This window comes from Nicotiana sylvestris, chromosome 10, assembly GCF_000393655.2.
Source record: "Nicotiana sylvestris chromosome 10, ASM39365v2, whole genome shotgun sequence".
Taxonomy (NCBI): Eukaryota; Viridiplantae; Streptophyta; class Magnoliopsida; order Solanales; family Solanaceae; genus Nicotiana; species Nicotiana sylvestris.
The window spans coordinates 14,584,808-14,600,313 of record NC_091066.1 but is presented as its reverse complement, the minus strand read 5'-3'; the positions used below and the strand labels follow the sequence as shown (position 1 = coordinate 14,600,313).

Here is a 15,506-nt window from a genome sequence, read left to right as displayed (position 1 = left end):
TTGAGTATGACAAAAACTGAATAGAGTGCAAGTTCAGTGTGGGGACGGAGAAACCAAAAGTGGAGGTGAAGCTTGATACACAAGTCATCCCCAACAGAGATACTTTTAAATATCTTGGGTCTGTTATTCAGGGAAACGAGGAGATTGATGAGGATGTTACGCATCGTGTTGGAGCGGGGTGGATGAAATGGAGGCTTGCGTCTAATGTTTTGTGTGATAGGAATGTGCCACCAATTCTTAAGGGCAAGTTCTAGAAAATGGTAGTTAGGCCGACTATGTTGTATGGAGCCGAGTGTTGGCCAGTCAAGAAATCTCATGTCTAGAAGATGAAAGTAGCAGAGATGAGGATGTTGAGATGGATGTGTGGGCATACCAGGAAGGACCGAATTAGGAATTTGAAGTTATTAGGGACAAGGTGGGTGTGGCCCCTATGGAAAACAAGTTGCGGGAATCGAGGCTGAGATGGTTGGAGCATGTGAAGAGGAGAGACATCGATGTCCCGGTGAAGAGTTGTGAGAGGTTGACCATAGCGGGTTAGAGGAAAGGCAGAGGGAATTCTAGGAAGTACTGGGGAGAGGTGATTAGGCAGGACATGACTGTACTTCAGCTTACCGAGGACATGACCCTCTACAGGTAGATGTGGAAGTCGAGGATTAGGGTTGTGGGTTGACAGGTAGTCAAAAGTCTCTTCTAGTAGTATTAGTACTAATCTTATTCTCCTATTCCGAGTTCCTTGCTGATTAGATGATGTGGCATTATTGAGGTAGTTGTCGCACTTCTCTTATAGCTTCGTATTCTTAGTTTCTCTGCTATTACATGTTGTGCTATTTGTTTCTTTTATCTTATTTCCTTGTCATTGTTAATGTTTGTTTATTGTGTCCTTTTCACTGTTCTTGAGCCAAAGGTCTATTGGAAACAACCTCTCTTCCTTCATAAGGTAGGGGTAAGGTCTGCGTACACACTACCCTCCTCAGATCCCACGTTTGTAATTACCTGACTGGTTGTTTTGGGAATCTGCACTTCGCTCGGTATCTTGAGAGCTTGAGTATCTTCGCATGATGTATTATGACTTGCGTAAATCATCGGTGTTGGTTTTCAAGTTATCCGGGATCGATTTGGAAGAATGAACTTCAAGATTTGAGTTCTAAGTCGGAAGAGTCGACCAAGTTGACTTTTTAGCATTTGACCTCGGAATGGAGTTTCGTCAGTTCTGTTAGCTCCGTTGGATGATTTTGGACTTAGAAACGCATCCGAATTGTAATTTGGAGGTCCGCAGTTGAATTAGTCTTGAAATGGCGAAAGTTGGATTTTTGAGAAGTTTGACCGGGAGTGGACTTTTTAATATCGGAGTCGGATTCCGATTTCGGAAGTTGGAATAGGTCCGTAATATCAAATTTGACATGTGTGCAAAATTTGAGGTCAATCAGACGTGATTTGACTGGTTTCGGCATCGGGTGTGGAAGTTTGAGGTTTTAAGTCCATTAAGCTGGAATTGGTGTGCGATTCATATTTTTGTATTGTTTGATGTGATTCGAGAGCTCGATTGAGTTGGTATGGTATTTTAGGACTTGATGGTACATTTGGTTGAGGTTCTGGAGGCCTCAAGTGTGTTTCAGGTGAGTTTTGAGCGAGTCCGGACATTTCCGGAACTCTAGCATGGTTCTGGTACCTTGGAAACGCAGACCTCGACAAAATTTTTGCAGACTACGGTGGATGGGGCGCGGACCGCATAATTTTGGTCGCGACCGCGATCTAGGGGAGATCTGCAGATCCGCTGGTCCGACTTCGGAAGCCCATATCTTTTGATGTGCAAGGAATTTTGAGATGATTTAAGAACGGAAGTTGTAGCTCTTCGTGTCTAGTTTCCAGAAAAGTCGAGAAGTCATCATTTAGTCATCTGTAGAGAAAGTGTTAGCCAAAATACTAAGGTCTATCAGTGTAGCCACCAAAAGTGCGGCCGCACCACTTTTTTGCAACCGCATGGGCTTGGATTTTCGCGGACATGCCTAGATTTTCGTGGACCGCATAGTGGAGACCAAAGGGTGCACTATATATACGGGATTTAGGGCATTAATTCACATTTTGGACCTAGGGAGCTCAGTTTGTGGCGATTTTTCGAGTTTTTTTCAAGGAATTCATTGGGGTTAGTAATTCTAACTCGGATTTTGTTAATATAGATGAATATATCACTGATTTCATCATTTGATTAGTATCTTAGGTGGAAATTTGGAGAAAATTATAGAAATTTCATAAAATGAACTTTTGAGATTTGAAAGCCGATTCGAAGTCGGGATTGAGTGAAACTAGTATGGTTAGTCTCGTAATTGAATGGGCTATCGGATTTTGTGAGTTTTGTCGAGTTTCGAGGCGTGGGCCCGAGTGTGATTTTCGGCCGGATTTGGGATTTGCTGTAGAATTCGTTCTTTATCAATTGTAATTTCCTCCTTGGGTTTATTTGATGCATTTGAGTTACTTTTGGCTAGTTTTGCACTACGCGCGGGATGACATTTTGGAGCATCGCTTGTCTTGCTCGGTATTGTTATTGGCTTGTTCGAGCTAAGTATTTTGCCTAACTATGTTGAGGGAATTTTTCCTCCTATTTGTCATTGTTTGCTACATGCGGAGGTGATACATATATGAGGTGACAAGCGTATATATATGTGTCGGGTTTAATCATGCTCGGGAGTAGATTTGCTATAATTGTGTCTTGTAGGATTACATAACTTCCTTGCTTCATGCTTCACTTGATTTATCGATGTTAAGAACGTAATATAAAATGTTAGTAATCAAGAATTAGCCCAACATAACTTGATCGAAGTTGGTAGGATTCTGAGAATACATTGATATTCTAATTCGGTCATCTCTATGCGAAATCATTATTTAATTACTAAGACCCATACTCATGAGATACTAGACTCTATGCTTGTGTTGTGGATCAGTGTGAGAATTGTGGAAGTATTTGAATAACATGATTCTCGAGGATTGTTGAATCATTGTTGATTTGGAAAGATGTGATTGGGATTTATTTGAAATATCTATTAAAACACTCTCCCTGATATTATTTGTGCTTCCTGCCTTATTTGTCATTGATACTCATATGCTTGGTAAAAAAGAGTATAAAGCACGAAGGGTAATTCCATGCCATTATTTATACATTATCATGTGAGGGCCAGTGTAAAGCACAAAGGGTGATGACGTGCCATATTATTGAGAGTAAAAGCACGAAGGGTGATGTCGTGCCATATCATTGAGATTAAAAGCACAAAGAGTGATGCCGTGCCATATTATTGAGAGTAAAAGCATGAAGGGTGATGCAGTGCCACATTATTGAGAGTAAAAGCACGAAGGGTGATGCCGTGCCATATCATTTGAGAGTTAAAGTTCGAAGGGTGACGCCGTACCATTTTATTTATATCGTTATTCTTATATATTATCGTGAGGTCATGGCACGATGGGTGTTTCCGTGCAGGCGAGGATGAGGGACATGCATTATGTTAGATATCAGCCTTCAGTGTATATATTCTTGTCTTTACCTTGAACTGTTATTGTCACAATTATGGATTTGAAGTGATTTATTGCCATTGTTCTTTCATGATCTCCATCTCAATTGTTGTTGTGTTGCTCATACCTTCTACTTGCTTAACTTGCAAATACCATACATATTTCCTGCTTTTATAATTATACTCATGTTGTGTCTATTCTGTTGCACATTAGTGTAAGCCTTCCACCATGCTAGTCATTCATGCCCTTGCTTGTTAACTTGTAAAGATCTTGTGTTTCCTTCTTGTTTGCTATATTTGTACTTAGGCCTCCACTATGCTAGTTAATTGAAGTTGATACTCTTTATTTTCCTATTGGTTGTTATTACTCACGTGCTTTCTGCCTAGTCTTTTATTGTTGCCCACATGTATATCCTCGTCCATTGTTGTTACTTGCATATTTCCTACTTTGTAAATCCTATTACCGTGTTTCTGTCATCTGGTTGGTTATACTATACGTACATTTGGGAAGGATGCGTTGAACGCACGAAAGGTGTTGTCGTGCTAATTGATTTGTCACATAAATTTATTTTTATATGGCGAGGATGAGATAGAAGCACGAAAGGGTGTTACCGTTCCATTTGACTTGATATCTTGAATACACTTCTCATACCAGGAAGGATTGTAAATCTTCTACTGTGATTCCTGCTAGTAATTGTTGATTGTCTCACAGAGTTTTATACGGTATTTTATCTGTTATATTTTGAACTGTCCATATTGTTAGTTTAATGTACATGTTATAACAATAAACATCTTTCAGCTAAAAGCCCGTACATTTGGGAAGGATGAGTTGAACATACGAAAGGTGTTGTCGTGCTAATTGATTTGTCACATAAATTTATTTATATATGGTGAGGATGAGATAGAAGCACGAAGGGTGTTATCGTGCCATTTGACTTGATATCTTGAATACACTTCTCATACCAGGAAGGATTGTAAATCTTCTATTGTGATTCCTGCTAGTAATTGTTGATTGTCTCGCAGAGTTTTATACAGTATTTTATCTGTTATATTTTGAACTGCCCATATTGTTAGTTTAATGTACATGTTATAACAATAAGCATCTTTCAGCTAAAAGCCCCGTCACTACCTCGTCGAGGTTAGACAAAATACTTACCAGTACATGAGGTCGGTTGTCCTGATACTGCACTTCTGCACGTTCAGTGCAGATTTTGGAGCGGAGCTACTGATGACGTCGAGTGTTGATTCGGAAGATGTTCGTGCGTTTGGTTATAGCTGCCACTTGTCCTTGGTAGTTTAGATTATTGCTAATCTGTTTATGTAACCTTCGAACAAAACGTGTATTTATTTGTATCAGTTTTGAAATTCCAAATCTTAGAAGCTCGTACTACAAGGTCTTGGTAAATTCATAAATGCTCAGTTATCTGTTCTCTTTCTCTTATAACCTCAGTTGGGTTGTGTTTTTCTGTTAGTTGGCTTACCTAGCGGGTTGAGTTAGGTGCCATCATGACTTTTAATTTTTTGGGTCTTGACAACGTTGTGAGATTGCACTGGATTTATTGTTATTATTGTTGTTGTTGTTGTTGTTGCTGTTGTAACCACTAATTTCGAATAAAATAAATTTTTTTAGAAAAAAGTAAATTTTTTCTTATAGCCAACGGGCGCATAATAAAATGATAATGATTTCTTCACATTTAATTAGAAATATCGAATTCGAGCTCTGAGAATGAAATTTTGTAATATGGAAAGCTAAAACCACCCATAACAGCCTATCTACCACACAAATCTTATTTATCGAGTCAATACATTTTAGACACCCGATGATTTTTGAAAAAGGAACATAAGACAAATGTGAGATTCCAAATGAAAAAGCGAATTCTTTTGAAGGCAGGATAAAAAGGTTCTTGAGTAATTTGTATTAAAGCCCTCTATCTTCAAGGGCAATTCTATACACAAAGCATTCCACTTAGGAGAAATGGACGCACTTTAAGAGAAGTGATGCCAATAGTCTATCCTCACGCAAATCTGCTTTCGATTTTCAATAACAGATAAAACAAGTTGAAAAGTCTGATATTATTAAAGATTAACGGATGTAAATTAAGACCTTTTCCCATTATTATTTATAGAAGTAGCTAAGGGGATTTACTATTTTACTTCTCCTAGCCGGTACATAATAAATTATATACTAATTATACATGATTATACATATATTCTATATGAATTATGTATATATTTGCCATCTAGTTTTATTCTTCTCCTTCCGTTTCAATTTAGATGAGGTAGTTTGACTCGGCACGGAGTTTAAGAAAAAAAAGACTTTTGAAACTTGTGGTCTTAAAAGCTTAAGGGGTACAAAAAGCTTTTGTGGTGCTATGCCATTTGTGTGATTGTAAAAGCTTATCATTAAGATTAAAATGAAGAATTTAAAGTTGAATTATTTCTACTTATAGAAATCTGCTATTCTTTTTTGAATGAACTAATAAAGAAAGTGTGTCATCTAAATTGAAATTGAGGGAATAATAGATAAGGTAGATAACTATTTAGGTTAATTCTCCTATTATAATTTATACTGTTCCTATCTTACAAAAATTACTTCAACCAGCCACAAAATCACATCTAGATAAAAAAACTACACATTTATCTATAGCCCCTACCACATATTCCGCCAATTAGGGGTTGACATCGGTCAGTTTTGTTCGGTTGTAAATGTTATCGGTTTGGCATATCGGTTACCGGTTTATAAATATGCTAAACTGATAACTGAACCGATAAGATATCAGTTATCGGTTATCGACTAATTTTGTTATCGATCGTTATCGGTTCGGTTATCAGTTTATCCGATAAAATAACTCAATCTAGATTCTAGAGGGAAGAAGTAATGAAGGATAATGTGTACCGTATAAAGAATATGATAAACTTTCTCTACTATTATAAACCCTAACAAAGAATATGATAAACCTTACAATATTGTTTCTCTATGTGTTGAATGATAAATTTGAGAGGGTTATAACAGTAGATAGAGAATTGGGAGAATTGAAAAATTTATATACCTAAGTTATAACAGTAGATAGAGAATTGGGAGAATTGAAAAATTTATATACCTAAGGGTAAAATCATATTTTTATAAAGTTTATTGGGTTATCGGTTAAACCGTTAATAAAATTGGGAAACCGAAACTCGAACCGATAACCCAATAATAAAGTAACACTAAACTGTTATTGAACTGTTAACCCAATAATCTAATACTAATAATCCATTAAACTTTTTTCGATTCAGGCTATCAATTTTACCCAATATATGCCCAACCCTACGGCCAACTAACGAGACAAAAAGACCAAACAGCCAAACAACATTGACAAGACAGTTTCCTATCTTTGTGGTTAACTTTCCTGCCTTAAACTTAAACATCATACATACAACTTTTTGAAGGTTATTTTTCTAAATATATCAGTCCCTTTTTTTTTAATTTATGTGAATCTATTTTTCTTAATCTGTGTTAAAAAAATGACTCTTTCCATATTTGAAAATAATTACCTTTCTGCAATAATTTATAACCACATAAACAATGTCGGCTCAAGGGTAAGACATCCCAAGCAATTGCTTTAGGCCCCCAAAGTTTAGGGGCCCCATTTTTTTCTAGTAGTACTTTTTAAAAATTAATATTTTTTTTTAAAAATGAATATTTTGAAGTAAAAAATTATAACCTAATTAATAGAAAAAAAACTTTGATTTGTTACTGATGTCGACCATAGAGATTTGAATAATCGGAAGTGTAAAAATATCTATAATTTTTAGTGAAAAATTTGAGATCACTAGGTGATAAGAATATGAGAAAAGTCACTCTAATGGATAATTCAGACTTATTTTTCGAATTAAAAACATTAAAGGAAATACTATAAGTAGAAATAATATCCTATTCGATATACTCAATCAGCTAACAAGACTTGAAAAAATAATACTTGATTCTTTTTCAAATATCTATATTCCTTATCAAATAATATTCTTCTAACAATTGCATTTGGGGGAAGAAGTTTATTAAATTTTAATGTAATACAATCTTATCTAGGATCCACAATATTTCAAAAGATACTAAAATGAATTAGCTATATTATCATGCGAAAAAGAATTGTTAGAATAACTCGATTATAAAAAGAATATTAATAACTTTGCGTCTCAAAAAGTAAGGAAAATTTTAATAAAAAATATATATGATTTTTTAAAAAAGAATAAGCCCTAACATGAAGATTTGACTTTAAGCCACCAACATTGTTGAGCCGCCCCTACACACAAAATATAGGCAGAACGACTTCCTGGCCACTTAAACTTGTAGGATTTTTAAAAGCCGATACATTAACTTTCAACTTTCTCATTTAAACACTCAAACTCAATTTTTGGTAATTAATAAACACATTTGACCATTGACCATGACCATGACCATGTAGTATCAGTTGGTCCTAATCAGCAGACTGTATGAGAAACACGGCACACAAGAGCGTGAAAGCCCCTTTCCAACGCCCAATGGTACAAAATGGGTTGTATTTAAGTGTCTTCTTCTTCATTTCTAAAATAACATATTCCTCCATTTTTCTAAAATCTAAAACTCCATTCCTCCATTTTGTAAAATCTGAAGCTCTATCTAATTTTTATCTTTTTTTTCAGACCATGAAAATGATGGAATCAAAAAGAGACAAACGAACCATCAGATCATATAACGTCACTGAAATCGAAATCATGAACCAAACGAAACTCGATCAGAACGAGATTAACATATAATAAACGAGAACAAATTGGTGAGTGATTATGATCGATTTTGGAAAGGGGTGAGTGATTGTTAGCCCATTGGTAACCCAGGTTTAATTGGGGAGATTTTGGTTAGAGAGAGGTTAAAATGAGGGGAGGGGGTCGGTTTATGGAATAAAGAGCGAACCCCGATCTGTTGGGTTAGGGTTTTCGCGGCTTTGACGTGTAAGACATTCATTGGTCATTTGCTGACTGGATGGACACGTATGTGTATGTGTAATACACGCGCACATGGTCAATGGTCAATGGTCAAATGTGTTTATTTGTTACAGGAAAAATGAGTTCGAGTGTTCATATGAGAAAGTTGAAAGTTTATGTATCGGCTTTTAAAACCCCTACAAGTTTAAGTAGTCAGGAAGCTATTCTGCCCAAAATATATGTGCCTAATTTTATACAACAGGTTCAAAAATCTTTTTTTTTTCTTAAACTTCGTGTTCAGTCAAATAAGTTTATATAAATTGAAATTACGTGAGTATAATATTTGTGTAGTTGTAAAATTTTTAAAATTTATAATTTTAAATGTCATAAATTTGTGGAATCATAAAAATTTCATTAAAAATAAAACCGAGAAATTTAAAGTTCAATTCTTTTCTGTACTCCTATATAAAAAATGTGATATCTTTTTTAAACGGATTAATAAGAAAATATTTCGACCCAACGTAAATTTAAAGGGGAGCCTTGGCGTAATTGATAAAGTAGCTACCATGTGATCAAGATATTATGGATTTGAGCCGTGAAAATAATCTTTTAAACCTTTGTGGTCCGATTCTTCTCCGAATTCCGCACATGGCGTGATCTTAGTGTACCAAAGTGCCGTTAGCATAAATTCAAAGGAAAGGAGAAGTATCGTCCCAACTTTTCACAAAGGTTAGCTCTTCTTTTCCAAAACTACTCTCAATAAAAGTCTAAAAGCTTAACTGAGCAGCTAAAAGTATACTCCAAAATGGAAGAAATAACCAGCAAATCTCATGTTCTAGTTCTCCCTTTCCCTGTACAAGGCCACATAAATCCAATGGTTCAATTTTCCAAACGTTTGGTATCAAGAGGAGTTAAAGTAACCCTAGTTACTATAGATTCTATTAGCAAATCCATGCCAATGGAATCTTGTTCAGTCAAAATTGAGTCAATTCCACATGATGAGTCACCACCAAAAAGTATTGATATTTTTCTTGAATGGTTCTTTGTTTTAATATCTAACAATTTGAAAAAAATTGTTGAGAAATTATTTGATTCTGAATATCCTGTGAAAGTTCTTGTATTTGATTCAGTCACTGCTTGGGCGATTGATTTAGCACATGAGTTAGGAATTAAAGGGGCTGCTTTTTTTACACAATCTTGTTCTCTTAGTGCTATATATTATCATTTGGATCCAGAAATACGTAAAATTATTTTGGATGGTTCTGCTGTTTCTTTGCCTTCACTTCCATTGTTAGAAAAGGAAGATTTGCCTTCTTTTGTGTATGAGGGTGATTCATATCCATCTCTTGTAAGACTTGTCTTCAGCCAGAATATTAATTTCAAGAAAGCAGATTGGCTTTTTTTCAACACATTTGATGTGTTAGAGGAGGTATGCTCTCTCACCCGTCTCGTCCCAATTTTTGTGGCAGTGTTTGATTTGATACGAAATTTTAGTTAAAAAGAACTTTTGAATCTTGTGGTTCGAAATATGTCATATATATATGTGTGACTTTAAACAATCTTATTTAGTGTAAAAAATGAAAATTTTGAAGTTAAATTGTTGTTAAATACAGCAGAAGTATAATTTATCTGTAGCACACAAGTTGACCACCCCAAAGTGCTATAATAATATACTCCTCCGGTCGCATTTTATATGCAGGTGTTTGATTAGCCGCGGACTTAAAAACAGAAAGAATTTTTTTGGCACATACCAGAAGTACTTTTAGTAGATGGGCTTAAACTTGTTATGACATTTTTATGGACGTAAAAGGATGTAATGAAAGTTTAAAATTAAAGAGTTTCCTAAGATAGAAATGTTCAGTAACACACTAAAGAGTAAAGAGTGTCATATAGACGGAAGAAAACAAATACTCCACTTAAGCAGGCTAGATACGCACATATCCTTACATCCAGTGGTAGAGCTAGGTGGGCGGAATGAGGTTCAGTTGAACCTTCTTTGCTGAAAATTACACTGTATATACTAAGGTTAATTTCTTTTTTCATGTATATATATTAGATGTTGACTTCCCTTAGCTTTTTTGAATCTCCTTGGCGAATATTCTCCTTCCGCCACTGCTTATACAGTGTCATACCGATAATCTGATGTTTCTTTTGCTGAATTTGCATAGGTGGTTGACTGGATGAGGACTCAATATCCAATCAAAACAATTGGACCAACTATTCCATCAATGTATCTTGACAAGAGACTAAAAGATGACAAAGAATATGGCTCAAGTCTTATCAAACCTAATGGTGAAACTTGTATGAAATGGCTAGATTTGAAAGAAATTGGCTCAGTTGTTTATGTATCATTTGGAAGTTTGGCGAGTCTTGGAGAAAAACAAATGGAGGAATTAGCATTTGGATTAATAATGAGCAACTCCTACTTCTTGTGGGTAGTTAGAGATACTGAAGAAAACAAACTTCCAAATGATTTCATGTCAAAGGTATCAGAAAAAGGACTAATTGTGAATTGGAGTCCTCAACTTGATGTTTTAGCTCATAAATCAGTTGGATGTTTCTTTACTCATTGTGGATGGAATTCGACACTCGAAGCGTTGAGTTTAGGAGTGCCAATGGTGTGTATGCCTCAGTGGACAGATCAACCAACTAATGCTAAGTTTATTAGTGATGTATGGCGAACGGGAATTCGAGTTAAGGCTGGAAAAGATGGTGTAATTACAAGAGAAGAAGTAGCAAGTTCTATAAGGGAAGTGATGGAGGGAGAGAAAGGTGTAATGCTAAAAGAGAATGCAATTAAATGGAAAAATTTGGCTAAGGAAGCAGTAGATGAAGGAGGGAGTTCTGATAAAAATATTGAAGAATTTCTTTCCAACTTGTAATGCACTAAATTGAGTATCAGATTGAGAAAAGATATATGTATTTGACAAAATTGATCAAGTTATGCATCAGATTAATATTCTAAGTAAATGTTATGTTTATTGCTAAATTTCTCAGTAAATCTTAGTGGCAATTCAGTCTCTGTTTCAAGAAGAAAATACTCTTGCTTTCTCAATTTTGTGTTGTGCTTGAAAACTAAACATGTATGATGTAGGGAGCTTTGGTTATGTTATACTTGTAGTAGGTGTGCTTTAGTGCTACATTACATAACTGTTTAGTAAGTGGTTCTCCTTCTATCTTTCTCAAAATTTATGGACCTTTTAGATTACGGTTTAAAGATCTCTTTTGAGCAATTTATAAGTTATTGTAAACGTTAGACGACTGTGTAATATTTTGTGAGTAATATACGAACAAACATTAGATCTGAGGCTAACATTATTCGATGGGATAATTTTCAGGGTCTATATTTGCACAACTTTTAAAAATAGGGACAAAATCTAAATAGTGGTTAAAAAGGAACATTTGCGTAAATCAGTTGCTTCATTCGATGGGGTTCTAGGAAAAAAGGAAATATAACGGAACGACATTATAAACCAACAAAGCTTATAGTTTTGGGGAATAAATTTCGTACAAACATGACTAATGAATGGGAATTAATTAGTTTGAGCAATTATATACCGTTCCGTCATACTTTCTAATACGGCTTGAACTCTGTGTGAAGTCATTACTATCATAGAAAATGAAACAATGAAAGTACTAATATATATTTAAGAACTTTAAACATCTATCAACAACTTAGATTAGAACATTAAGCATTGAGAATTATGGTCGAAGATATCTATTTAGGAACTTAGAGCCCGTTTGGATTAGCTGGAAAAAAGTAGCTTTTAAGTGCTGAAACTTGTTTTATAAATAAACAGTTACCTGTTTGGATAAAAGTGCTGAAGCCTAAAAAAAGCTGTTGAAGTGTTTGGTAAATAAGTGCTGGCAAGAACTTTTTTCTATTAAAAAGACAGAAATATCCTTAGAGCTGTTAACATTATAAAGGAACTGATTACTACAATATATTTGATTTATATAATAAATGTAAATAAAAAATAATTTATATTTTAATTTAATTTCAATTTAAATGATTACTTAAGATAGTTTTTACAAATATAATTCTTGAACGCTCATTTTTAGTTTGTACAAAAGAGGAAAAAAATTGAAAATCTGGGTAAAAATGGTTCTATTCAGCCAAGACTGCCTGTTAATTCATTTTTTCCGATGTGCATGCAAGGAAAAAAAATATAACCGTTGAGTATGCTTCTGGCTGGTTCTCGTGGGATGTTTCTTATAGCTTCCCTAGTGGCTGAAGCATTCTTGTTATTTAAGGGTTAAGATAACTTAAGCTGATAATAAACTTATGGGATTGGGAATCCATTTAGCTTGGTGATCAATGCACTGATAATTTGTAAATTCACAAAGTTATCCATGATGAGATGTCATCAGATCATGCTACAGAAGATCCAAACACATACAAAATAACAAGATAACATTAGTGTTTCTCAATTAAAATGTAAAATAATAAATATGAGTGTTTTAAAAGATTTATACAGCTACAAGTATCAAGCTTCACAAATTTCATTAGCAATCAAATCGCGAAGACCCATCCAAACAAGATCACTTTGCTCTTCCACATTTTCCGCATTTATATTGTTATTAGCTCTCAAAGATGTATCAACGCCAGGATCAACCGATGGAACATATCTCTCATTCTCAGCTGCTCGGAATGCATCATCCATATTGCATTTTTTTCTAATATAGTTATGAATGGCCATAATAGCAAGTACGATGTCTCTTTGAGTGTCAATGTAATAGAAAGGCATGTCTCGCAAAATAGACCATCTTGCTTTCCAAACCCCAAATGTGCGCTCTACAATATTTCTACAAGAAGAATGCAAATAGTTAAAATTTTCAATTCACCCTCTTGGTTCTCGCAATTGTCTTGTTGCACCGCGACGGAATTGTGCTAGGTGATATCTCACATTATCTCCTTTGTATGGAGCCATATATCCCTTCATATGCGGATATCCTGCATCAACTAGATAATACTTATTTCCAATTGGACGTGGAAAATTGAGTTCTGGTCTACGAAGGGCCTCACCAAATATACGACTATCGTTAGCTACTCCTTACCACCCATCCCATGCAAATGTAAAACACATATTAAAATCTACGACAACAAGAATATTTTGAGTCGGATAACCTTTACGTTCAATATATGGTATCTCTTGACCTTGCGGTAATCTTGCTTTAACATGTGTGCCATCAAGTGCACAAATACAATCCTACACATATTTACAAGTAAGTATAAATTTAACTTAAGTTAGTAATATTTATAAAAGTTAAGTTATAAGTTTAATAAAAAGAATTATGTAAAAATATTTAAATTATGTAAAAATATTTCTTACTCTAAAAAAGGGAGATATTGACCATTACATGGCTTGTGAGCTCCTGCACCATCATTATAATTTTGATGTGGTCTAATTATATCTCTTGCAAGCTCACAAATGGACTTTAAAACACTATGAAAGTGTCTATGAATTATTTCTCCCGAATGTTGAAAGATTTCCTGTATCAATCGATTTCCAGCTCCATGTGCACAAGTCATCAAGAACATGCCTAACATCTCGTGTATAGACATTCCACGTGTGGGTTTAAGCCCATACTTTTCAGTTAAGTCATTCGGTAGATCAACAAACACCGACTTCCTCAATCGAAAATTTTCATAACAACGAGTCTCGTTTCCTCTTAATATCTCTTGAATAAATACATTTTCAGAGCGACTAGATGTACGACAAGGTTCCTTGCATAGGTATTTTTTGTAATACATCAAAATCAATTTACCTGCTATTTGACATAAAGCCGTCCATTCCTTCTCATCTTGCTCCCTCTGTATTTCCTCCAGTTCTTCTTCATCTTCATCGTCTGACGAATAACTTGGATAAGGATCTACTATGTCACTAGAGTTCGAACTCTCCCTTTTACTGAAAATGAAAACATAAAGTTAACTAAAGCTTTCTAAACATAACCTTAACTGAAGCTTTACAAACGTAAAGCAAAGGGAAGCTTAACAGAAGCTTAACGATAGAAGCTCAACAAACAGAAGCTTTAATTCAATAAAAGTTTAATGATACAATCACAACGTCTAAACAAAAAGAAATATATAAAGTTTACACATAAAACCATAATAACATTTACTCATACAACCACAATATTAGAACACGGAATACTAGAAATACTCAACCACAACGATCAATTATCCATTTTTCTTGAGGTATAACTGATAATTAAACTCTAACCAACACTTGCGAGCTTCATCAGTAGGCATCCCCAAAAATCTCTGCTGGTTATTTTTCTTGCGGAACATACTCATAGTAAAACTGTAAATTTCACTCCCAGCTAGAATATCAGGAATTTGTCCCAACGTTCCAATACACTTCTCGATGGATGTCTCGTCAACTGCAGGAGATGTAGCAGTGCTTTTGCTAGACATAAACTCTATGAGCGAGTGTATGTCCTCTTTTATTAATGTTGCAACTATTTTTTTCTTACTCTTTCTTACTTGACTACTGGTGCTAACACCATCAATTGATTTTTGTCTTTTTAGTGATGGCTCTGGAAACATAACAAAATTTATATTCTGTAGATCATCACTTTCATCGCTCATTTCATCATTAAGATAAATAAAGTGTTCTTTGTCACAACCATCAATAACATTTATTCCTTCTTCATCAAGATTAAGTACAATGCTGGATGATTGTTCTTGATTTGCTGAACGTGCTCTTTCTCCTGTGGCAACAACATCAACAAACAATGCATCGTAGCGAAACCATATGAGCAAAAGATCTTTGTTCCTAAATTTCTTATATTTTGCATTCTCCTATAAAAAGAGAAAATCAAAACTACTTTAATCAAATTGATAAAATTAACAATTAAAAAAATGAGAATTACACATATAATAATGTGAAAGATGTACCTTAATTTTTCGGTCCCACCAATCATCATCTGCCATAATCGTATTTTTCGTGGCATCCCATCCTAAACCTGTCTCCCCTCTCATCAATTGCTTAAAAAGTGTCCATTAGCCTTTCATGTAATCCCAATGATTTTTTATTTTTTTTTATCATAGTCTTTTCCCGTCTT

The 15,506-nt window shown here is 34.7% G+C and overlaps 1 protein-coding gene across 1 annotated transcript; it reads left to right on the top strand.

Annotated features, from left to right (window-relative positions):
• Positions 1-9,137: 9,137 nt before the first annotated feature.
• LOC104226566 (UDP-glycosyltransferase 74E2-like) lies at positions 9,138-11,427 on the top strand. The gene is made up of 2 exons (XM_009778593.2): positions 9,138-9,867; positions 10,607-11,427. The coding sequence occupies exons 1-2, from the start codon at positions 9,244-9,246 to the stop codon at positions 11,318-11,320; spliced, it is 1,338 nt and encodes a 445-aa protein (XP_009776895.1). The 5' UTR covers positions 9,138-9,243; the 3' UTR covers positions 11,321-11,427.
• Positions 11,428-15,506: the final 4,079 nt, after the last annotated feature.